Source organism: Manacus candei, unplaced genomic scaffold, assembly GCF_025592945.1.
Source record: "Manacus candei isolate 608988 ecotype Guabito, Panama unplaced genomic scaffold, ASM2559294v1 h1tg000065l, whole genome shotgun sequence".
In the NCBI taxonomy this organism is placed as follows: Eukaryota; Metazoa; Chordata; class Aves; order Passeriformes; family Pipridae; genus Manacus; species Manacus candei.
Window position 1 is genome coordinate 2,465,610 of NW_026138113.1, and position 21,914 is coordinate 2,487,523.

The window sequence follows — 21,914 nt, forward strand, 5'->3', positions numbered from 1 at the left end:
AACGTGGCACTGAAAAGAATAACATTACGGCAGTAATTAAAGTGAGACAACTCCCACCCCCAGGACTGCAGCTCACCGAGCAGAGGGGCCAATTTGACCACCCTGTCCCCTCAGCACTAGTCAAGCTTAGGTGGGCAGCTGTGGGTCAGGGCTGCGGGGCTGCCCCACAGGCTCATAGAGAGCTGGAGCAGGGTCAAACCCTTCCAGACAGGCACTGCCCATAGCTCATCACAGTGTGGCACATGTGTTGGCACAATGCAGCATGGCATTGCATATGGCACAATGCAACATGGCACAGCACAGCACACAGCATGAGGCTCTGTACCCCAGGATGCTCTGTGCCCCATGGAGGCTCTGTTCCCCAGCTGTTGCTGCCTGAACAAGACTGAAATCCCTTGCAACTGGCAGAAATTATGGTCAAATTGTTGTGTTCTGGCTGGGGGGGTCAGCAGCCCTGTTAGCAGAACTGTTGGTGCTGCGCCTGCTCCCACCGCCTGTGGCTGCAACCCGCTGGTGGAGCAGGTCGTCATAGCAACCGATGATTTCTATTATGGTACATCTGCATTCACCTTCTGGGCCCAGCCTGGCCTTGGAAATTTCCAGTTAAAACACTTACCTGTGAAAGTGCACTGAGTGTCAGCAAGGGACAGCACACAGCACAGGGAGCCCTGTGGCACCGGCACAGGCCAGCAGCAAGTCTGTGCCCACACTCAGGGTGCTGCTGGCACTCAGAGACCCGCTCTGCTGCTCTGAGCACCTGGGCACTGTGGAGTGGCCTCAGGCAGGGCGAGTCTACCGGCCACACACACACTCAGCCTTCTCTGGGCACACTCAGCCTCTGCTGGGGCCTGTGGCCTGTGGCTCCACCAGGACGTGCCCCTGCAGTGGGTCTCCCCGGCCCTACCCTGAGCACTGGGTGCGAAGCAGAGGGGCCACACTGGGGAGGCTGCTGTGTCTGGCTGTCCCAGGGCACAGCCCCAAGTGTGGCACCACTGCTCACCCCGCTGCCACCCAGCCCTGGCCGCAGGCCTGTGGCGTGTCCTGGGGCCAGCCGCAGGCTGAGTACAGCCTGAGGACAGGGCAGGGGCAGTGTGAGGGTGGCAAGGCCCCGCCATGGCAGGAGGGTGTTGCCGTGCCCTGGCCCAGTTCTGAGGATGATGCCCAGAACCTGGTGACCTCATGGTGGCAGACAGGGAAGTGCCACAGCGTGCTAGGGACACAGAGTGGTGAGGAGGATCATGGCCCAGGAAGACCGCGGTGAGGACTGTGGGCAGTGGCAGGGTCAGGTGCTGCTGAGGGGGGGCTGCAGTCCCACACAGCTCTACCATGCTTTTCTAGGGGTCCCAGGCTCGGCCTCTCCTGCTGGCACCAGGTGCTCCCCTGATGGGGAGTGGTAGTGCCAATGCCATGGGCTGGTGGGGCTGCCCCAGGCAGGGCTGGGTGACATGCCTGGGACTGAGGGTTGTCTGGCGTCACAGGAAAGGCCTGTCCCCTGTTGTGGTCCTTCCAGCAGTGAGGGATTGGCCAAAATGTGACACATCCAGGGAGGTTCCTGCACCTCAGGGCCAGCCTGAGGGTTCAAAGGTATCACTGTACAGGGCTACCAGGGGCAGAAGAGACAACACCAGAGTTGAGCGACTCCATCCAGCAGCTTCAGCAGGAGACAGAGGCCTGGCAGCCCCAGGTAAGTAGTGCCGACCCTGTGCTCCACCCGGGTGCTGGTCATGTGGCCACAGGTTGGTGGCCAGGTGGTACAGGAGACCTTGGTCAGCCTTGACTAAGCCACCAGACACCTTGTCCCCAGGGCTGGGGAGAGCACGAGGGCTTGGGGGTACCCAGTCTTGCTGTGGCTGCACTGGTCCCACGGCCACTGCTTCCCACAGTGCCACAGTTCATGCTGGTGTCACTGCAGTGGTGAGGGCCAGTGGTGTTGGGGGCTTGGCCATTTGTGAGCTCATGGGGGGCTGTGTGGGTCACACACACACACAGACAGGGTGATGCTGTCTGGGGGGGGGGTAGGGTTGTACCCACCTATCAGCAACATGCTCTGTTGCTGCTCTGCACAAAATCAGGACTGCCAGCCTTGTCCAGCCCTGGTGTCTGCCCAGGCAGGAGCTGCAATATGGGTTGGCCACAGTGGCAAGCTGGACAGATGCTGCTCACACTATGTCCTAGAGCCAAAGGCAATCGTTGGTGCTGGAGCCACAGCCTGGGGAGCCCAGAGTATGCCAGGATACACAGCAGCAGGAGATGGAGCCAGCTGAGGTACTGGCCACGATACAGGCACTGCAGCGGGACCTGGACTTCTGCAGGGATGTGAACCGCAAGCGACTGGCCCAGCTGCAGCAGCAGGAGTGTGAAATGGAGCAGGAGCACCAGGACTTGGTCTCTCTGATGCAGCAGTGCCAGGTGCTGATAGACAAGGTACCACTGCTGGGCACAATAGCTGCAGGCCAAACTGCATGTGTCCCCCACTGCCTTCCCATAACAGGCTAGGCACCATGCCTGCCCCACAGCCTGTGCAAACAGCTGGTGACCCCCCATGGGAGGGTAGGGGATGTCCTGCCAGCCATGCAAGGGACAGGGCTGTAGCACCACACCCTGTACAGAGCAGCACAGTCACAGGGCAGGCATGGCTGGCACAACCCAGTCCACTCAGCTGAGCAGAGCTGGAAGACTGCAGCCCCCAATGGCCCCACTGACACCTTGGGCACTGTACCAGGGCTGGTGGCACTGCTGCAGCCTGCAACCTCCTCAGTGAGTTGGGATCACCACTCTCCCTGTGACCATGCTCTATCACAGGTCAGGGACCATGAGGATGGCCATTTAGAGCTGCTGGCTGTCCAGCAGACACTGCCACAACAGGGGGGGCTGCACAGGGATGAGAGGGCCAGAAAGAAGCCAGCAGCCTTCCTGCCTCCCACCTGGTGCAGGCCACATTCCTTTGCCACAGGCCCTCCCCCCACAGCTCATTGTCCATGGGTTGACACAAAGTGGCTCCACCTCCAGCCCCAGCTCTGCACAGCAGGGGCACAGGGTGATCCCACATCCTCCTGGATACCCACAGGTCAGTGATGCATCTCTCCACCTGAAGGACCAAGCGGTGCAGACAGAGGTCACCTCCAACATGGCTGCCCACAGCCATTCTGTCACCAGCCACAATATCCCAGTGGAGAGCAGAAAGCTGCTCGAGCAGGTCAGTGTCAGCAACCCCCCAGCCACTGTATCAAGTCTGGGAGGAAGCAGTCTGGGGGGCACAGGAGTCAATACAGCCAGCGTCCCAAAACGTGCTGCAGGGCTGAGCCCTGCTCCACTTCCCCCAGAAATCCTGGGGCAGGGCGGGCGGTGGCAATGCCAGCTTTCCCCCACTGCTTCACACAGCCGGGCACCAGCTGGCTCAGAGCTCCCTGCGGCACAAAGAGGGCAGCTGTGCCCCTGCCCAGGGAAGGGCACACAGCACGAGGCCAACCCACCAACGCACTGCCTTCTCTGCAGCTGGGGACACAGGAGAACCAGGGCCCGCAGTACAGCCCAGCTCAGCTGCAGGAGCAGTTGGGAGCCACCGAGGCCCAGAAGCAGCAGAGTCTGCACCAGCTGAGTGGAGCTGAGGAGACCATCCAAGGCCCACACCAAGAAGTGGTAGAGCTGCAGCAACAGGTGAGGGCAGGGCAGGACAGGGATGCAGCCTCAGTGCCAGAGCTCTCTCCTGCCTCCAGGAGACACTCAGCCTGCCCATGGTGTAGCCAACCACTCTCCCTGCCCCACAGCTTTGCGGGCAGGTGCAGGGCACAGCCAACCTGCAGGAAGAACTGGCCCGAGCCCGGCGAGAGAGCACCAAGCAGGAGAAAAAGAGCGCAGTCCATAAGACACAACAGCAGCAGCTCCATCAGGGGCTGAGGAAGAGTTCTCAGCAGCAGAGCAAGCCGGAGGTAAGGATGTCTCAAGCCTTCCTGTGGGGCACCAGGAGCCTGTCCTCAGCCCATCTCTCTCACTGTGCCACTGGCATGTCTACTCCCTCCAGGAGAGGCTGCAGGACCTGAGCAGACAAGCCCAACACTGGCAGCAGCTACATGTGGACAGTGAGAGAGCTCTGGCTCTGCGAGAAGAGGAGCTGGTTGTCTGCAAGGTGGAGCTGGCTTTCCTTATGGAAGAGCTCAGCAAGGTGACAGAGCAGGTGGAGGATACAAACAGGCAGGATGCAGGAGAACCCACACCTCACAGTCAGAACACCTGAGCAGCCCCACAAGTGTCAGCAGCTGAAAAAGTGAGCAGAATCCCTTGCACAGCCTGGCCTGAAACAGGGCTGGGCCAACAGTCCCAGGTGTGCAGGGACAGCTGGGCACAAGCTACCTGCCAAGGGCATGGGCTGTGGGAGAACTGCCTTTGCATGAGTATGGGCTGGGGTTGAAACAGGGACAGGCTGTATTTGTCCTTCAGGTCACTGAAATTCTGTGCCTTGTTCCAGGTTCTACAGGGCAACAACCTGACAGCACCAACCTTGCACAATTCTGCAGAGCTGCCTCCACCCAATACTTGTCTCTGGGACAAGAAGCAGCACAAAAGAAAGCAAGGATTAAGACTGACAACCTTTAAACAAATAAAATTCTTTCTGTTCTGTAGCAAAATTAGTGCCAAGCACCAAAGCCTTCCTGGGCCACAAGCTGTGGCCTCTCATAGAATACAGTGATCAGGGGAGTTGGGAACTCTCCTGAGACTCAGCTGCTCCCAGAAGTCCTTAAGTCTCAAAGCAACAGGTACTGCCATCTCAGAGGCCAAAGCGGGCTGGGGTGCGTCGTGGCGTCAGGGGCTCCCCCTGCTCCTTCCGCCCAGGGGTGTAGATTTTAGTAGATCTGTCAGAGACGACAAGGGTGATTAATGGAAAATGCAACCTTTCGCTGCGCCAGAATGCCCATGGGGAAGCTGGGATGCTTCATGCAGGCAAGCCATGGCCAGGCAGGGCCAGCACCCACCTTGCACTGCCCAGTGGGTTACGACGCTCCTGCTCCTCCCGGCGGGCACGCAGCTGCTCCTCCGCCAAAGCCATCTCCTCCTCCATGGCAGACACTTCCTCCTTGGCACGGCGGCGGTTCTCCTGGAGCAAGGCAGCAGCAGGTCAGGGACAAGAGAGGGATGGCCTGTTCCCTCCATGTCAAAACACACACACACAGCAATAGAATAGGCACGCAATGGGCCTACCATCTGCCAGCTCATCCTGAACAAGAGACTTACCTGGCGTGACTTGCCAGCATGTTTGATACTGTAGAACATGGGGCCCAGCTCTGCCAGCCACTCTCCATCCACAGCAGTGACACACTGCATGTATTCCTGCAGGGACAGAAGGGAAGACCAGCGTAGCAGGATGGTACTCTTGGGGCCTGGGCACTATGCACAGAGCCATGGCAGCTCCCTTTCTCCCCCACTTGCTGATGGCACTTCTCAGGCTGGAACCATACCCCTTCCAGACAATTCCTCCTGGCCTCAGAGGGCCCCCTGCTATGGGTTAGATTTGGTGAGACCACAAGGAGGTTCAAACATGTCCCACAGAGGCCAGGGAAAAATAGTGGGAAAGAGACAAATAGGACCCTGCAGATGACACAGATGTGCCTAGTTGGTAGAGATGGGAAAGGCTGAGAACTGCCACTCAGGCAGATTCCAGTCTCAAAGCAAAGCCCTCCCATCTCCCTTGGAGCACTTGTCACCCCTCCTGGCAGCCCTCAGCTCAAGCTCACCTTTGTAGTCATAACCAATTCGTGATACACAATGTAGTCTGGTGTGTAGCCCATGCCAAACAGAGAGCTCGTGGGGTGCAGGTGGCAGGGCATGCCTGTGCGGATGTTCACATACTCCCCAATGCCCTGCAAAAACAAGTGTGCTTAGCCCACCTGTTCCCAGGCAGGATCTCACAGCCCCCAGGCAGCTCAAACACCTCTCACCTTCAGCTTTGCAGCCTGATGGAAATATGCAGCACAGATGCACTTCCTGACAACATCCCAGTCCGTACCACAGGACGCCAGGCTCATCCGTTGCTGCACCATAATGTCCTTGAGCTGGGCACGCACCTCCCGCACCTGCAAAGGTGTGTGCTAGTCAGAGCCCTCTCCTGCACAAGGCTCCTTCCCCCAGGCTCATGGCCACAGCCTCACCTTCCGCATGGCCTTGGCATGGATGAAGTGCTGATTGCACCACAGGGTAGAATAGCTGTTGTTTTTCCACTGCAGGTAAACATTCAGGTAAGTCAAGTGATCACTCTCTGGAACAGCAAATTTCTCCCGCACTTGGTCACTCTCCTCCTCTCGGCCCTGAAGGGTGAGCAAAGAACACAGACTAGTCAAGGAAAAAGCAGGGCCCCAAACAGGGAAATGCCCCAAGCTGCTGGAATGAAATGGGTACCTTAGGACGGTAAAAGATGGCAGGCACGGACAACATGGAGACAACAAGCAAGATCTCAGAGCTGCAACCCATGTCACAGGAGACTATGAGCATTTTGGAGAGCGCAGGGTCCAGTGGGAACTCTACCATGAGACGTCCCGTTGAGGTCAGACCACCTGTAGGAACAGCACAGGGATCAATGATCAGCAGCTGGGCAGGTCCCAGTTCCATGTGCTGGCAGCTTGCCTCAGCAGCCAATACCTGTGTTATCCAGGGCCCCCAGGATCCACAGCTGGTACATGGAGTTCAACATGTTGTCCTCAGGGGGTGGATCCATGAAGTGGAACTGTAGCAGGTCCTGCACACCCAGGGACTTGAGCAAGAGCACTACGTTGGCAAGGTTGGTGCGCTGGATCTCAGGCACCGTGGTTGTCAGCAGCTCATTCTTGTAAGCACTCTGGGTGTAGAGCCTGGGAACAGATGCCAAGAGCATGCTCCTCCTGTTCTGGCCACTGTGTTTCTTACAGACTTGCCAGCCTCTGCCCAGCCCAGCCTGGCATGGCACAAGGCAGCAATCCTGCACCCAGACAGCAGGACCCTGGGGGGCACCTCTACCCCAGCCAAAGCGTGTCCTCCCCAGCACATCAGGGTGTTTGGGCTGCAGCACAGCACCCGCCCAAGCACAGCCCTTCCCTGGTCTCAGAGCAAAGCCTGGGAAAGGCCTTTGGCTTGGCTGCTATCCTGATAGCATCCAGGGCGGAACAGCCACAAGTGAAGATGGGCACAGGAAGAAGCTGGAGCACATCCTTTTCTCTGCAGAGAACTGGGTCCCAAGGAGGAGTCCTTCAGGCCTGCCTATTGCCCACATCCCCCCAGAGTTCAAGATAATGAACAGCTCCAGTGAGCAAAAACATAGGTAACTTGATGCCAAGCTCGGGATACAAAAGGAACAGGAACACCAGTGATGTGCCTACCTGAAGCAGTGGCCTGGGCCTGTCCGGCCAGCTCGGCCTGCCCTCTGATTGGCATTGGCCTGACTGATGGGGTAGATCTGCAGCGCATCCATGCCTATGCGGGGGTTGAAAACCTGCAGGGCACAAGAAGATCAGATGGAAGTAAGAGGAAGGCTGGATCACAAATGCAGCAGAGATCACAGATAGTACAGGAAATCCTGGCTGACCTTCAACTTGCAGTAGCCAGAGTCAATCACAAACATGATGCCATCCACTGTCAGTGAGGTCTCTGCAATGTTAGTGGCAACGATGCACTTCCTGACCCCGTCGGGAGCCTGCAAGCACACTACACATCAGTCACACCCCCGGGCAAGGCTCTGCTCCCCTGGGGAGGAGCGTGGAGCAGCAATACAGAGCCCCAAGTGACAGGTGGAAGGGGGCACATGCTTTCTCTCACCCTCCACATTCAATACAGAGACATGTCTGCACCCCTCCCTCCTGCTCTGTACTGCCTCCTGCTCCACTTTTCCCTGTCCCCACCCCTACCACAGAGTACACATCAGCACCTTCTGGAAGATCTTGGCCTGCAAGTCCGAGGGCAGCTGAGAATAGATTGGCAGTACAGCAAGAGCAGGAGCCTTCTCCAGCTCCTCAAGGTGCTCCACAATCTGCTCTGAGGTCACCTAAACACAAAGAGGGGCATAAGCATCAGATTGAAACAAGGGGGTAGGACAGTGCCTGCCCTTCCAGCTCACCTCAATGTCCTCCTGGCCAGGCATGAAGACAAGGATGTCTCCAGGAGCACCAGACAAGTGGACCTGCAGGGCTTGTTTCACTGCAGCCTCCACGTAATCCTCCTGTGGGGTCTGAAAGGCAGAGCTCAGGTTAACAAGGGCCTGTCCTGTGTGCAGCACACTACGGCCACTCCTCCCCTGTCCTGTGTGTCCACCCCAGAGTACAGCACATCCAGGTCACAACCCCCTCCTGTCACAACAGTACTTCCCTCCACAACACTGACCATACCTTGCTGAAAAGAATATCCACAGGGAAAGTGCGCCCAGGAATGTGGAAAATTGGAACATTCCCAAAGAAGGAGGCAAACTTATCTGCATCCATGGTGGCCGAGGTGACAACAAGTTTCAGATCTGAGCGTCGGGCCACCACCTAGAAAGCAGATGAAAGGAACAATAAGGAAGGGGTATTTGTGCATGGCTGTGGGCTGCTTCCATTCTTACTGAGACAATGGCACAGGACAGAGCTTCTGCTGTCTACAGAGGCACTGGCAGTTCATGCCAGGGAGCACAGGTGCTGTATATCTGCGCAGTTAAAAAGACCCACCAACCTTGGCCCAGGAAGAATAAGCCAGCAAAGATCTCTGTACTGAGAGTTCTGACAGTCAGTGAGACTCTGGCAGCACCAGGGGAGATTTAACCCTCCAGAACCAGGAACCCAGATACTGGAGGAGCAAGTGTAGACAGAGACATGACAGCTCTGCTTCCCTCTCCCAGACCTGACAGAGAAGGGCTGTCCCTGCCAATACTCTGCTCAAATTGCCCTACGCTGCTGTCTTCTAGCCCAGGCTCACACACACCTCCCGAAGCAGCCCGAAGAGCACATCAGTGTTGAGTGAGCGCTCATGAGCCTCATCCATGATGATAGCACTGTAGTTGTCCAGGTCAGCCTCCCTCAGTGACTCACGGAGGAGGATCCCATCTGTCATGTACTTGATTACTGTGTTCTCGGACGTGCAGTCCTCAAAACGGATGGCATAGCCCACCTGGGAAGGCAGAGATACCAGCAAGTCTTCCAACAGCCCCATGCACTCACTGTCATTGGGTGGTACCCCTGCACCCTCTGCCAGACTCACCTCCTCCCCCAGACGGACCCCCATCTCCTCACTGACCCGCTTGGCCACCGACATTGCGGCCACTCTGCGGGGCTGGGTGCAGCCGATCATGCCGTAGTCAGTGTAGCCATCCTCGTGCAGGTACTGTGTCAGCTGAGTCGTCTTCCCACTCCCCGTCTCCCCTACCACAATCACAATGCTGTTGTCTCTGAGGAAAGAGAAAAAGTATTTCTTTGTACACCACGAAGAAAAGTTTTTGTGTTCGCCAGTCAAGTGTCATCCTGCTCAGGCAGGAGCTGCCATCACCCACGGACAGCAGTGCGGTTTGTTCCCCAAGAATACAGCTTCCAAACAGCCACGAGTCTAGGAGAATTCCTCACTTGGGTTCCCAAATGTAGGCCAATGTCCTGGGGACGCCCTGGCAGCCATACCTGAGGATGGAGAGCAGTTCCTGCTGCACAGCAAAGATAGGTAGGTATTGTCTCTGCTCCAGGATTGATTTCTTCTTGGCAAACTCACTGCTGGCTTCACTTTTTTCTTTCATGTGTTCAGCAAACTTCTGCTCAGTCCTAAGGACACATCACAAGTCATGAAGCTGCTTCTCCACACACTCTGCTATACCCACAGCCCCCATCACCAGCTGAACACAGTAATTCAGAGCAAGTCCCTACTTGTAATCCACTTTGCCATCTTCCGTCACCATCTCATCCTTCTCCTCCTCTTTCTTGATCCCCATAATGTCTCCCAATTTAGTGCCCGCCAGCTCCCAGTGCTTGTGCTGTGCCTGGAAAGATAGAGAGCAGCATAACTTTACCACAAGAAGCACAGACAATCCTAGTTATAAGCCTAGGTCCCACAATTTCCCAATGCAGAATGCACATCCCACTCTTCATCAGGTCTCCCTCTTCCAAATGAATTGGAGCAGAGTTTTAAGACACTGCTATGGATACAGGCACAGGATGAGCAACCGCCTCCTAAGAAAATAGTACGCCATACTGCTACCATACTGCCTGCTGACTGTCCCTAAGCTGACTGGCATTCTTCCATCTGCTTTCTTCTTCCACAATTCAAATGTCCTTTGGATCAGCCTCTTCTGCACAAGTACACAGTGATTCATGTCCCAGGCAGTGCCCAAGGCAATCACAGCACAGCAGCTGCTGTGAGGCAATGCAGTGAGCTGGGTTGCCAAGACGTCCCAAGTTACAAAAATATGAACTCCTTATCATCACTGCTGCCAAAGCCCGAATTCTGCAGAGTCCAAACAAGACTGTGAGGCACTACCTAACATGTACAGTGGGCAGTAAGCCAAAAGGTCACAGCATACCCTCTTACGCTCCTTCTGCTCCCTGTGCTTGCGCACCAGTTGGCTGCCTTTCCGGGCTATGATGGCCAAATCCGAGGTGGCATCCTTCACAGGGATGACTGGCTCTGGCTGGAGGGAGGAGGCATTGCTTCAGTACAAAGGGCTCACACATGCAGCCATCAGCACCTTCAGCTGCAGCCTCTACCTGCTTGGTGAAGACAATCCTTCCATCCAGGAAAGGAGGCACGAGGTTGTGCACCAACAAATGAACTTTAGCGGAGTTATCCTCTTCAAAATCTTCATCCACTTCAATCCGATGAACCACACCACTGGTCAGCATGCGATTCGTCTCCCAGCGCTCGTTATCCTGCAAGAAACAACATACCATAAACACACAGAAGACTCACAGAAAGTCCCAGAGATCACACCAGAACACCGAGCTCGGGCCTGGGCGTCACACTGGCAACAGGATGGAACTGATGGTTCCAACCTAGGGAGCCTGAAAGTAGGCATGAGGGAAGAAACAATAACTGGAAGTAGAGTACAAGAAACAGACTGGCCACACGAGCCACGTGGTCAACAGGACTGCCTCCAGGGAAATGCAGGACAGACACTGCCCACAAGGCCCCCATACCACTCAGAATACGTGAAGAAGCCTGGACATAGTCCCGCTCGTGTGCCCCCAGCATCCACTGGGCCAATAGTGGACAATACTAGTAAATGTACCTCACACCCATAACAACAGGAGCATAGCCCTTTGCACTCCTGCTGCCTTGGAACTGCAATCCACCAACCACTTGAACTGCAAATTCTGCCCACACAAGAGATGTAGAGCTGGAATTTCCAGAGGGACACAATCACAGCTTCCCTGTGAGCCCTCCCTCAGCTTGGGTCAGGACCGAGAGTGTCCTTCTCCACTTGACAGCAAGGGCTCAGCCCATGGTCTCCCAAGGGGCAGCCTACCCCACGTGTTCAGAGCAGCCAACCCCACATCTTGGCCCTACCTCATTGATCTGCCGCCGCTGTGCTGAGATCCGCTTCTGTCTCTGCTTGTGTAAGTGCTGCTCGCGCTTCTTCACGTACTCCTCAGAGGAGTAGGCCAAGGGGTTGTGAAACTCATCATAGCCCTCATCCATCATGTACCAGTCCCGGTCAGCTTGCTGGGAAAGGAGAGGTGCAGCACTCAGCTCTGCCCGTCCCCACAGCCCGGCGGCCCCAAGCCCCTCGCCTGCCCTCAGCTCTCACCCGCTGGTCATCCTCCCACTGCTGCCGCTCCTCCTCTGTCTCAAAGGCGATGCCCTCCTCGCCATCTGCGCGCCGCCCTGCAGGTGTGCCAGTTGGTCCAGAATGCTCCCAAGGAAACCCCACAGACCCTGTGCCACAGGGAAAGGGATTCCGCACTGCCCACCCTGGGCAGCCCAGCCCAGACTCCTCACCTCTCCCTCGGGACAGCCGTGGCGTGGCTCCAAGGTGCTTCCTGTCGTCAGCCCACTCATTGTATTTGTACGACGGGGTGGGCAATGGTGTCTTGTCTGAGTACCTGCTCCTCACAGACCTGAAAACAGAGCAGAAGTGAGGAGCTGGTGTCACAGCTCAGCGCTGCTCAGAAGCACACTGTCTCCCTTCTGCAGCCCCACAGCTCACAGTCCCACCCCAGGCACTGGTACCTGTCCCGTTCCCGCCGGTCCGTGTCCCGCAGTGACGATGGCCGGTGGCTGCGCTCCGAGTCCCGATAGGAAGGCGTGGGTGAGGGAGATTCCCACTGTGAGCGACGGGTACTGCTGTAGCCACTATCATCTTCCTCCCAGCTGGAGCGAGATGGTGTGGCTGCATCTGGTAGAGAAGGTGGGGTTTGACACCTGATGTTCCAACAGCAGCCCCGAGCAACTGGAGCCACCTAACACCTTCTAGCAAGGAGCAGGGAGACAGAGTATTCATTTTCCCTCCCTCTAAGGGCAAGGGCTGACCCAGTGATTTCAAGGAATTGCCAAAGGGCCACATTTCCATCACACAGACCCAGAACAGACCCCACTCGGCAGAGATCTGCCTGATTTTCACACATCTCTGTCCTTACACAACCAGCAGGAAGCAAAAAAAAAACCCAAACCCCTCCCTGTTAAGTCTCACACAAGAGCTCTACCGGGTCCCACTCCCACCTTTGGGCCGATGTCGGGGGCTCTCAGGTTCACTCCTCCTGCTGCTCCGTTCTGACGAGCCATCCCTTTCCGATCTGCTGCTGTGACGACTCCTGTCTCGCTCCTCTGTGAAAACAAAGTAGGATCAGGTACCTATTGCACAAACAAGCTTCCCAAGTCTGCTGGAGAAATCACCACAAACGTTAGCTGAGAACTACAAACAGGTGGCAGGACAAGCCCAGACCCAAACCAAGAAGCACCACAAAGGTCTCTGAGCAGTTACCACGGTCCCGTTTACGATCGTGGTCCCGCTCCCTACTGCGTTCCTTCTTCCGTTCCTTCTCCTCCTTGGAGGAGGCAAAGACTCCGTGTTCCCGACGCTCCCTCTCCCGCTGCCGGCTGCGTTCCCAGAACTCCTCGCTGACACCCCCTGTGTATGAAGGTGTCTCCACGTGGACGGAACGGTAATGCCTGGGCAGGCAGAGCAGAAAGAAGAAACGCTCAGGAGTGCTGAGCTGGTCTCGTACGGCTCCAGTTTCAAGCTCTGCCATAGTGGCCCGCAGTCCCCCTCAGGCCTCCGTCTCTCCCACGCCGGAGGCCGCAGCCCCGTGACACCGCCTGTGCTCGCCCCCCGCTCCCTTCCCGGCCGGGAGCGACCCCCGCGGGCATCAGGAGCCCCCCGCAGACCCCACCTGTTCCTGCGAGCTTTGCGGCTGCTCCGGTCGTCCTCATCCTCTTCCTCGTCCTCCTCCTCGGCGCTGCCCGCCTCGTCACGACCCTCTTCCCAGTCTTTGTAGGATGCGACCCGGGATCGCTTCCCCCCGGCCTCCTCCTCCTGGCGCTCCCGCCGCTTCTGCGCCGCCAGCACGTCCAGGCCCAGCAGGGAGGTGCGCGGGGCCGGTGCCTTGAAGATGTGCTGTTCGGCGCCCTGCGCCCGCAGCACCAGCCCGCCCGCCTCGCCGCCCGGGCTCGTCCCCGACAGCCGGTGCAGCGACTCCTCGCTCGCCGCGGCCATCGCGGCCGCAGCGCCGCCCGGGCCCCGCCGCCGGCACCGCCCGCAGCTTCCTCAGCGACCGTAACCCAGCTCCCCGAGCGCCGCCATGGCCGCCCCACAGTGCTCCGCGGGAGGAGCCGCTCTAGCCACACGCACCATAGACACAGCGGGCAGGGCCTATGGGAGCGCCGCCACCGCAGGGTGAAAACACCGCTCCTGGCGGACTTCCGGCGTGGGGAACGCCCGCGGGGTCACGTGGCCGCCGAGGCAGCGGGGGAGTTACGGCCGGGCGGGACCGGCGGCGGCAGCCCGGGGACAGAGAGTTATCACGGGAACAGAGAGCCCCCCCGGACACCCACACACCGCGGAGGGCGGCGAGAACCCCCAGAGCCCCGGGCAGTCCCTGCAGCCCCGAGCCTTCCAGCCAACCGCCGGCGAGGGCTTCAGGGACCCACCGGGATGTGGTGGGGCGAGAGGAGGCACAAGCTCGCCCCTGCGCAGACAGGCCCATGTGCTGCACAAACACAGAGCCTGCGGACAGGACAGACAGACACACACACACAGTCTGCACAGAGACACAGCCTGCAGCCCGAGGCAGGACAGTTTTATTCCCCCACGGCCCCTCAGCTGGCTGTAACTGTCTCCTTCACCCAGGCCAAGACACGCTGCACGTCAACGTACACACCGTACTTGGCGGCCGTGCAGGTCTTGTCATAGCTGAGGATGCCAGCTGCGTACCAGGTGCCATCATCAGGGTCCTGCACAGCAAAGGCCCCACCAGCATCCCCATAGCAGGTGTCCTCCCGCAGCTCACTCATGCCCACACAGAAGGTATCGTTGCTGAGGATGGGCTGCACCCAGTAGGATGCATTCCGTGCCCCATAGTACTCCTGGCACTGCTTGTCCTCAGCCACTGGGAGCATCACGTACTTCAGCATGTCAGAGAAGGCGAAGGTGGCACCACGGCCCCAGCCTGAGACATAGCCCACCCGCCCTGGCTGCACGTAGTCTTTCTGGGGCAGGCAGATGGGCATCACTTCCTCTCCAACAAGCACCTTCTGTTTGAGCTTCAGCAGGGCCAGGTCCACAGCCTGTGGGTAGCCGGGGTGCAGCACAATGTGCTCGATGCCCAAGGCAGGCTGCTCCTGGCTGCCCAGGAACAGCTGCAGCGTAGGGGCGATCTCCTCTGGATTGGTGTTCTCGCTGTGGTTCAGGTACACGTTCCTACCAGTGGTTAGCAGCCACTGATCACTGATAAGTGTGGCCCCCACAGTGAGGTTGTGGCGGGTCACCATCCGGGCCTGCCAAGGGAAGCTGCCCTTCTGAGCCAGCAGACCCCCAATGATGCGCTGCATCTGCCTGGGGGGGTTCTTCGGCTTCCCACACACTGCACAGGACAGAGCAGGGCCCAGGTTGAGCCCTCTCAGCCCAGTGGTGCTCAGCAGCCCCAGGGAGCAGCCCCTACAGCCCTTTGGCTGCACAGACTGCTCACGGCCCCACAGCTGCCCTGCTTTTCACAGCCCCAGCCCCTGTGACTGCTCTCACCTGGCTCGCAGACAGGCACCTCCTTACCAGCTTCAGGACTCACCCACACCTGATTCCCATCACATTTGTATGTCCCTTTGGAGAGAAACCAGAGTCAACATCCTTGCCCTGCAGCCAGGGAGGCACAGAGGTGCTTATACCTCCCTGGGGCTTGGGTGAGCAGATGTAGCTACTCATACCCCCGAGGAAGTGGGGTAGGGGGCTGCATCCCTGGCATTGGGGCAGCCCCTTGCATCCCCTGGAGCTGGGGATGTGCCTCACCATCATCGGAGCCGCGCAGCCGGTAGTATGGGTCGCAGCGGTACCTGACCACCAGGTGCTCCACGTGGCCGTGTTCAATCTCCGCAGGCTTTGCACAGCTCCGCTCTGCAGGCAGACAATGCTCAGCTGGCCCAGAGCACCGAGCCCAGGACATGCTCCCACCTCCATTGGGTCCCTCCCTAGTTCCATCTTCCCTGACCCTGCCTGCTCCCTGCCAAATCCCCTCCCCTTCGTCTGAACCCCAGTGCTCCCTGCCTGCCCTGGAAGGTACCGGTGGCAGCTGCAGTCCCCAGCACGCTCCAGGCCAGGCCAGCGATCAGCAGCTCTGCAGGTCTGCAGGGAGAAGAGGGCAGCATCAGCAGAGAGCTCCCAGAAAGCTCCCCTGCTCCCAGCTGTGGGCTCCACCAGGACCCTGTTTGGGCTCCTGTCCTGTCCCAGGAGGGCCCTCGGGGCTGCCCATCAGACAGCCAGGAGCCAGACCTGGACCCTGCTGCTGCAGAGGGCAAGGCTGCAGTGTTGGGACCTGGGGTGCTTCCAGGCCCAATATGGGTTCTGCCATGGCCCTCAGCAGGGCCAGGTCCTCAGCCAGGCCCTCAGCCAGGCCCTCAGCCAGGCAAGCAGGACAGACAGAGCACTGAGCACATGGAGGGACACGTCAGTGTTGCTTACCCCATGCTCGCAGCTCCCTGCTCACAGCAGCCTCCTCCTGCAGGTCACTGCTGCTCGGGGCTCCCTCCTCACCCCTTTTATTGTCACCTCCCTCCCCCTGGTGCAGCCCAAGAGCTCCAGACCTCCTGACCCTGCTGCCTGCAGCCAGCACCTTTCCCAGCAGGAGGAGCACAAAAAGCCCCACCTGGCCCTGTGCCGGCTTGGCAGAGGCTCTCGGGAAGCTGCCAAGCCCCCACAGGAAGCCAATGTGCCAAGAGTTTCCCGGATTTTGTAGATACAAATATGGGGGGGGTCTGGCTGCAGACTAGTGCCCTGGCACTGTGACACCAGCTGAGGCTCACAGAGAGCAGACCAGCCCCTGCCCTTGGCAAACCTGCCCTGTGCCCACACCTACCACAGTCCCTGCAGGGCACAGGTGACCGCCCCAGTGCTGGCAGGAGAAGCTGGGTCCCAGGAGCCAGGTCCCATCCCATCCTGTGCCTGGCTTTGCTCACAGTCAGGGCACACCCACCCAGAGCTGGGGTACCAGTGCCCTGGGCAGTGCCACCCTGCTGGCCAAGGGGAGCAGCATGTCCCACACTAGGGACAGGTTCTGAGGGACTGCAGCCAATCCGGCTTCCAACCAGTACCCACCCCTTCCCACGCAGTGGGGCCACAGCCCAGTGTCCTGGCAGCCCCTGGCCTCAGGGGTGCAGGTTGTTTGTCAGCAGCATCGAGGGCTCAACCCAGGCTTACGGGAACTCACAGCAGCAACTGCTGGCCAGTGCCCAGCTGGATGTGGCTGGGCAGCAGGGGTGCAGGGCAGAGCACATCAGCCTATTCCCACAAGCAGTCTACCTCCAGCAGGAGCACAGCTGAGGGGCAGCAGGAGAGGAGGGAGCCAGTGCTGCAGGGAAGCCACCTCAAAACCATTCATAGCATGTGGTGCTAGCCCCAGCCCTGAGCCATTGAAGCTTGGCCTGCCAGGGTCTTGCCAATGCCCCCCTGCCCCTTGGATGCTCCAGCTCTTCGGACTCAGGAGGGACATCTGTGGCTGGTCTCAGACACCCCAGCTGGCTTTCCCATCCTCTGTGAGCTTCTTCCCATCTCATGGGGCATTTGTGTCCCCAAACAATGCAGAGCTTGACATCCCTGATCCAGCAGCAGCCATACTTGTACCACCACACAGAAGGCTTGAGTCCAGCACCAAATGCATCAGGGCTTGGCAGCTCTGATCTGTGAACAGCACCAGTACCTTAGGAAGGTGCTGTGTCACCCTCAGCCTGAAAGAGCAAGAGTCTCCCAGGCACTCTCCAAAGCACATCAACACCTTGGCTGACAGATCAGGTGAATTCCCTGTTAGAGCAGCAATAGGTGTCACCTGCCCACAGCAGAGAATCTGGGACATGAAGAGGCTGGTGCAGGGGGCTGCAGAAGGGGAAGGCTGGTGGGTGATGACCCTGACATGAGCTGAGTGCCACTCAGAGCAGGGGCAGGAGTTGTAAACAACTTTGGGGAAGTGCTGTGGCGCAATCCTGCTCTGCAGGGTGGACTGCGAAAGGCTGCCAAAGGAAATGCTGTGTCCAGGGCAAGCTCTTGTTCAAGCAAAGCCCAAGGTAACTGCAGGAAGTTCAGGGCAAAGGAACAGTCAGTGCTGGAGGCTCCAGAAACAAAACCAACAGGCAGAAGCACTACCAATCAGACCTTTTCCACAACAGTAACAGGGCATAACTGCAGCCATCTCCAAACAGCTGTGTACTGGCAGCAAAGAGAAGAACTGGCACCCAGCAACCCCAAGTGCCTGGCCTCGGGCAGAGATCTCTATGAGGGGAGCCCTGGTGCACTTCTGTCGGTTCATCCCAGAGCTCAGCTACCCTGCAGCTTCTCCCACCAGAAAAGTGGGAGCAACATAGAGAGCCGATCCTGCTTGGCTCAGGAGATCTGGGCTGTGTCCCTCCAGCCCACGAGGTATCCCCAGAGCAGCATACACGACTAGGTGAGCCAAATGTTTATTGACACTTGGGCTGGGTTCGGCTGCCCACAGGAAAACCAAAACACAGCCCTGGGCAGTGGCACTGGTGTGGAGGTCCCCTCCCCTGCTCCCCACTAATGCAGTCCCTGCTTCACCCATCAGAGGCTCTTCTCAGGGCCTGGGACCAAGACCTTGGCTTGGTCCCAGCCTGCCCAGCACTGGAATTATCAGACTGCTCAGTCATGGCTCCTCCTGGCTAGACCTTGGTTCTGCAGCATGTCAGCACCGGTGATCTGCTCCAACCGCCTCCATGACGTTCTTGAAGCCCTGCTCCCTAACCAGGGACAGTGCGAGATGGCAGGGCCAGCCTGGCACTGCAGCTCACCCTGGTGGTGCACTGCTTGGGCACCAGCAAAAAGTTGTTCAGAGCCACCCTCGGCCCAGGGGCTCCCTGGGGAGGTGCCTGGAGCCCCCTCACCTCAGCAGCTCCTCCAGTTCCCGCTTCACTGCCCCCACCACCAGTGGCCCGTGGTACACAAGGGCTGTGTACAGCTGCACAAGGGAGGCTCCAGCACGGATCTTCTCCAGGGCATCCCGCCCGCTGCTCACCCCACCCACCCCGATGATGGGCACCCGGCCTGTGGGCAGGCACAGGGTCAGGAAGGCACAGGCGATGAGGGCATGCACCCCCCAAGCCCTGCTCTGCTCCCACCTTGGGTGAGGCAGTACATCTCCCTGATGGTCTGTGTGGAGAGCTCCCGCAGGGGCTTCCCGCTGAGGCCCCCGGGCTCCATGCGCTGCCTGCTCCGGAGGCTGCTGGGGCGGCTCACGGTGGTGTTGCTGACAATCAGCCCATCCACACCTAGCTGAGGGGGTCAGCAGCGTGAGGACACAGCAGCAACAAGCAGCTCCCCCCCATCCCATCCCATCCCATCCCATCCCATCCCATCCCATCCCATCCCATCCCATCCCATCCCATCCCATTCCTGGGATGCCAGGTCAGGGCTCCCCCAGCACATAACCCCAGAAACATGCCTGGGCACAAAGCAGCTGCCCCTCACTGCCTGGACTATCTGGGTCACCCAAGGTCTGGTTGACACATATAGGTCCTCAGACTCCAAGCTACCCAGGATACCACCCCTATGGCAGCCAGGGAGCTGCAGGTGCACCTATCTTTCAGAGAGGAGACCTGTCAGGAGTGCCATGGTCCTACCCCCGTGCTGTGCGAGGTGAGGCAGGAGGCACACCAGCCTCCCCTTCCCATCTCACCTCACAGATAACGCTGGCAATGTCGCGCTTGTCCTGTGCAGTGAGATCAGGGGCGATCTTCACCAGCACGGCTGGCTTGTGCTCGCAGGGCAGCAGGTCCCTCTCCGCCAGCACCTGCGGGTGCACATGGCAGTGCATGGCAGGGAGAAACCTCATGCCCTGACCAGGAGCCACGGGCGCCAACCAGCACAGGGACAGGCCCTGCTCCTCTACATGGCATTCTTGAGAGAGGCACCCTCAGTACAGGGCCTAGGGCACACGGCCAGCACAGGACCCCGAGGACACCCAAAGCCATGGGGTGGGTGACTTGCTGCCTCTGGCAGGAACAGAGTGGATGGTGATACCTCACTGCTCCCGAGCCCTTTGCTGGGGTACAGTGCCCTGGTGCACCCCATGGCAGCAGCTGATCAGGGGACATCTCAGCAATCCTGCCCGCCACTCCTGGGAGCCGCCCCACTTATCCCTGCACCAGGGCAAACCCACTGGCTGGAGTGGAGCAGACACTGCCAGGGCACATGATGCATCCAGTGCTGCAGCTGCAGGTTGGGCTGGCTAGGGGAAGTGACCCACCTTTCTCAGCAGGTCCTGCAGCTCAGTCTTGCCCTGCAGGTCCCGCAGCCCTGGGGTGTTCGGGCTGGACACGTTCACAACCAGGTAGTCAGCCAAAGGGCCCAGTGTCCGGACCCCAGCCACGTAGTCAGCTGCAGCGTCTGTGGAGCTCTTGTTCTTGCCCAGGTTGATTCCAAGGGGCATCCCCGCTGGAACATAGACATGGCTAAACTAGGGCAGGACCAACCCAAGGGCCAGAGCACCAAAAAGGGAGGCTCTAGGACCAGCTAAAATCAAGATGGGGATATGCAGCCCATGTATTTCATGGGAATGGGCATGGCACTGTCCCACAGCCACAGGATCATCGCCACAGCTGCCCCACTCAGCACCTCCCAGCACCACAGCCTGGCAGAGGTTGCTGTCAGGATCTGCCCAGCTGGGGTCCTCTTAGCTTTGGCTTTAACATGTTCTGCCTAAAGCAGTATGTGCAGCTCAGTCCCAAAGAAAATAGCAGGAGAAAGGTGACTAATCACAATCCCAACGGGAGAGGCTACAGCCCCAAGAGGGTCCTGCTGTTTTCTGGCCTACAGCTACCTGGGAGACCCTCAAACCCACCCTGCAGACCCCAAGGGCAAAGTCTTACAAGCTTGTCTCACCACCAGTGAGCCTGGTCTGCGTCTCCTGGCGGGCCCGCAGCCGATGCTCCACTGCAACATGGCCATGGCTGTTGAATCCATACCTGCACCAGGACAGACGGTTCAGGGCTGGGCTAGTGTCCACAAACCCCAAACAGAACACGGGAGAAACAAGGCAGACGTGTAGTCTCTGCAGCTCTGCTCAGCACATCCAACCCAAAAGCCACCACAGCACCGACCACGGAGCTGGGACCACCCAAATAACCCTGCACTGCCACGTGCACCCGCAAGTGCTGGCACAGAGGGACTTGCTGCCCTGTGAGTGCAAGCCAGATATGGGGTGAAAATCACCCTTGACTTTCCCCAAATAACCACCCCCGAGGTGGGCAGACTGCAGGACACGGCTGAACACTGCCCTCAGATCCCACCTGTTGATGACCGCCTCGTCCTCTGCCAGCCGGAAGACCCTGGGCTTGGGGTTCCCTTCCTGGGGCTTGGGTGTGACGGTCCCCACTTCCACAAAGCCAAAGCCCATCTTGTACAGCCCGTCCACAGCCTCACCCTGCTTGTCAAAGCCAGCGGCCAGGCCCAGGGGGTTGCGGAATCGCTGCCCGAGGACTCGCACCTCCTGCGGGGACAGGTCTGGGTCAGAGCCCACCGACCGCAGAAACCACAGCCGGGGCCTCGCTCCAGACCCCTCCCGAACAACCCCAGCTGCCTCCCCTGACCTCCCTTCCTCTGCCCCATGGAGTGCCCGCCCGAGAGACCCTCGTCTTTCCCCGCGGACTGTGACAGGTCTCCACTGGCACCCGACCGACCGCCCCCCCGTCCACTCCGCCCTCCCGACTCCGTGCCCCAATCCCCGCCCCGCCCCACCCCCGATCTCCCACCGCCAGAGCCGCACCAGCGCGGGGCCGTCAGGACGGGCGGGGGGCAGCAGCCCAAGGGCAGCAGCGCGCAGAGCCAGGCCGTGGGCGGTCTCGGGGGGCAGCGCCCGGAGCGCGGGCATCACCGTCGCCGCGTAGAGCCGCTCGTCTCCTGCCGCCAGCGCCGAGCCCAGCAGCAGCCCGCAGCCTCCCAGTGCCAGCGCCCGCAGCCGCCCCTGCCCACAGCCGTCAGCGGCGCACCGGCACCGATCCCCTCTACCGGCACCAGCACCCCTCCATCCCGGTACCGCTCCCCTCCCCATTCCCTACCGGCACCACCCCCCCATCCATCCCGGTACCCATCCCCTCCCCATTCCCTACCGGCACCAGCACCCATCCCATCCTGGTACCGATCCCAACCCGGCACCCTCACCAACACCCATCCCATCCTGGTACCGGCACCGATCCCATTCCACCCCCCGCATCCATCCCATCCTGGTACCGGCACTCCCTTTCCCCCCATCCCAGGCCATACCCTCATATCCCGGCACTCCGGCCCCGGATCCCAC

At 59.3% G+C, this 21,914-nt stretch overlaps 4 protein-coding genes across 6 annotated transcripts; 1 reads left to right on the forward strand and 3 right to left on the reverse strand.

Moving 5' to 3' along the window:
• The first annotated feature begins 515 nt into the window (after positions 1-515).
• On the forward strand, positions 516-4,585 carry LOC127479103 (transcription factor SPT20 homolog). 3 transcript variants are annotated; one of them, XM_051805672.1, is made up of 8 exons: positions 516-1,257; positions 1,599-1,684; positions 2,176-2,409; positions 3,068-3,196; positions 3,508-3,657; positions 3,768-3,929; positions 4,022-4,264; positions 4,466-4,585. In XM_051805672.1, exons 1-7 carry the CDS (start codon positions 1,239-1,241, stop codon positions 4,232-4,234), a joined length of 993 nt encoding a protein of 330 aa, XP_051661632.1. In that variant the 5' UTR covers positions 516-1,238; the 3' UTR covers positions 4,235-4,264; positions 4,466-4,585. The 3 variants fall into 3 exon arrangements, with proteins under 3 accessions (XP_051661632.1, XP_051661630.1, XP_051661629.1); XM_051805670.1 differs by having other exon boundaries at positions 1,608-1,684; positions 2,176-2,424; XM_051805669.1 differs by having other exon boundaries at positions 517-1,257; positions 2,176-2,424.
• DHX38 (DEAH-box helicase 38) lies at positions 4,574-13,809 on the reverse strand. The gene is made up of 26 exons (XM_051805572.1): positions 13,299-13,809; positions 12,890-13,077; positions 12,628-12,732; positions 12,139-12,304; positions 11,908-12,026; positions 11,717-11,793; positions 11,476-11,631; positions 10,677-10,838; positions 10,493-10,600; positions 9,840-9,952; positions 9,600-9,737; positions 9,190-9,376; positions 8,914-9,099; positions 8,346-8,486; positions 8,078-8,188; positions 7,889-8,005; positions 7,550-7,657; positions 7,344-7,456; positions 6,631-6,839; positions 6,391-6,545; positions 6,144-6,299; positions 5,934-6,068; positions 5,730-5,855; positions 5,230-5,325; positions 4,971-5,092; positions 4,574-4,850 (listed from the first exon to the last, which is right to left on the reverse strand). Exons 1-26 carry the CDS (start codon positions 13,619-13,621, stop codon positions 4,766-4,768), a joined length of 3,702 nt encoding a protein of 1,233 aa, XP_051661532.1. The 5' UTR covers positions 13,622-13,809; the 3' UTR covers positions 4,574-4,765.
• Positions 12,695-21,675, reverse strand: DHODH (dihydroorotate dehydrogenase (quinone)). The gene is made up of 9 exons (XM_051805640.1): positions 21,384-21,675; positions 20,908-21,107; positions 20,501-20,583; positions 19,866-20,053; positions 19,296-19,409; positions 18,739-18,892; positions 18,505-18,664; positions 18,111-18,360; positions 12,695-12,704 (listed from the first exon to the last, which is right to left on the reverse strand). Exons 1-8 carry the CDS (start codon positions 21,666-21,668, stop codon positions 18,306-18,308), a joined length of 1,239 nt encoding a protein of 412 aa, XP_051661600.1. The 5' UTR covers positions 21,669-21,675; the 3' UTR covers positions 12,695-12,704; positions 18,111-18,305.
• Positions 14,167-16,184, reverse strand: LOC127479102 (haptoglobin-like). The gene is made up of 5 exons (XM_051805668.1): positions 16,076-16,184; positions 15,678-15,739; positions 15,407-15,511; positions 15,146-15,220; positions 14,167-14,987 (listed from the first exon to the last, which is right to left on the reverse strand). Exons 1-5 carry the CDS (start codon positions 16,078-16,080, stop codon positions 14,224-14,226), a joined length of 1,011 nt encoding a protein of 336 aa, XP_051661628.1. The 5' UTR covers positions 16,081-16,184; the 3' UTR covers positions 14,167-14,223.
• Positions 21,676-21,914: the final 239 nt, after the last annotated feature.

What these genes read in the sequence shown, in the direction of transcription:
- DHX38 (XM_051805572.1), bottom strand. Translation starts at nt 13,621, where the DNA reads ATGGCCGCGGCGAGCGAGGAGTCGCTGCACCGGCTGTCGGGGACGAGC. An exon ending in ATGCCAAGGCCATGCGGAAG is followed by an intron (nt 6,069 to 6,143) that starts GTGAGGCTGTGG and finishes ACACCTTTGCAG; the next exon opens with GTGCGGGAGGTGCGTGCCCA. An exon ending in AATTGGTTATGACTACAAAG is followed by an intron (nt 5,326 to 5,729) that starts GTGAGCTTGAGC and finishes CTGTCCCTGCAG; the next exon opens with GAATACATGCAGTGTGTCAC.
- DHODH (XM_051805640.1), bottom strand. Translation starts at nt 21,668, where the DNA reads ATGGGGAGGGGAGCGGTACCGGGATGGAGGGGTGCTGGTGCCGGTAGA. An exon ending in GTCCTGACGGCCCCGCGCTG is followed by an intron (nt 21,108 to 21,383) that starts GTGCGGCTCTGG and finishes CTGTCCCCGCAG; the next exon opens with GAGGTGCGAGTCCTCGGGCA. An exon ending in TTGCCAGCGTTATCTGTGAG is followed by an intron (nt 18,893 to 19,295) that starts GTGAGATGGGAA and finishes TGACCCCCTCAG; the next exon opens with CTAGGTGTGGATGGGCTGAT.
- LOC127479103 (XM_051805669.1), top strand. An exon ending in GCAGAAAGCTGCTCGAGCAG is followed by an intron (nt 3,197 to 3,507) that starts GTCAGTGTCAGC and finishes CTGGGGACACAG; the next exon opens with GAGAACCAGGGCCCGCAGTA. An exon ending in AGCAGCAGAGCAAGCCGGAG is followed by an intron (nt 3,930 to 4,021) that starts GTAAGGATGTCT and finishes TACTCCCTCCAG; the next exon opens with GAGAGGCTGCAGGACCTGAG.
- LOC127479102 (XM_051805668.1), bottom strand. An exon ending in GGGGACTGCAGCTGCCACCG is followed by an intron (nt 15,512 to 15,677) that starts GTACCTTCCAGG and finishes GTCTGCCTGCAG; the next exon opens with AGCGGAGCTGTGCAAAGCCT. An exon ending in GGTGCCTGTCTGCGAGCCAG is followed by an intron (nt 14,988 to 15,145) that starts GTGAGAGCAGTC and finishes TGTCCTGTGCAG; the next exon opens with TGTGTGGGAAGCCGAAGAAC.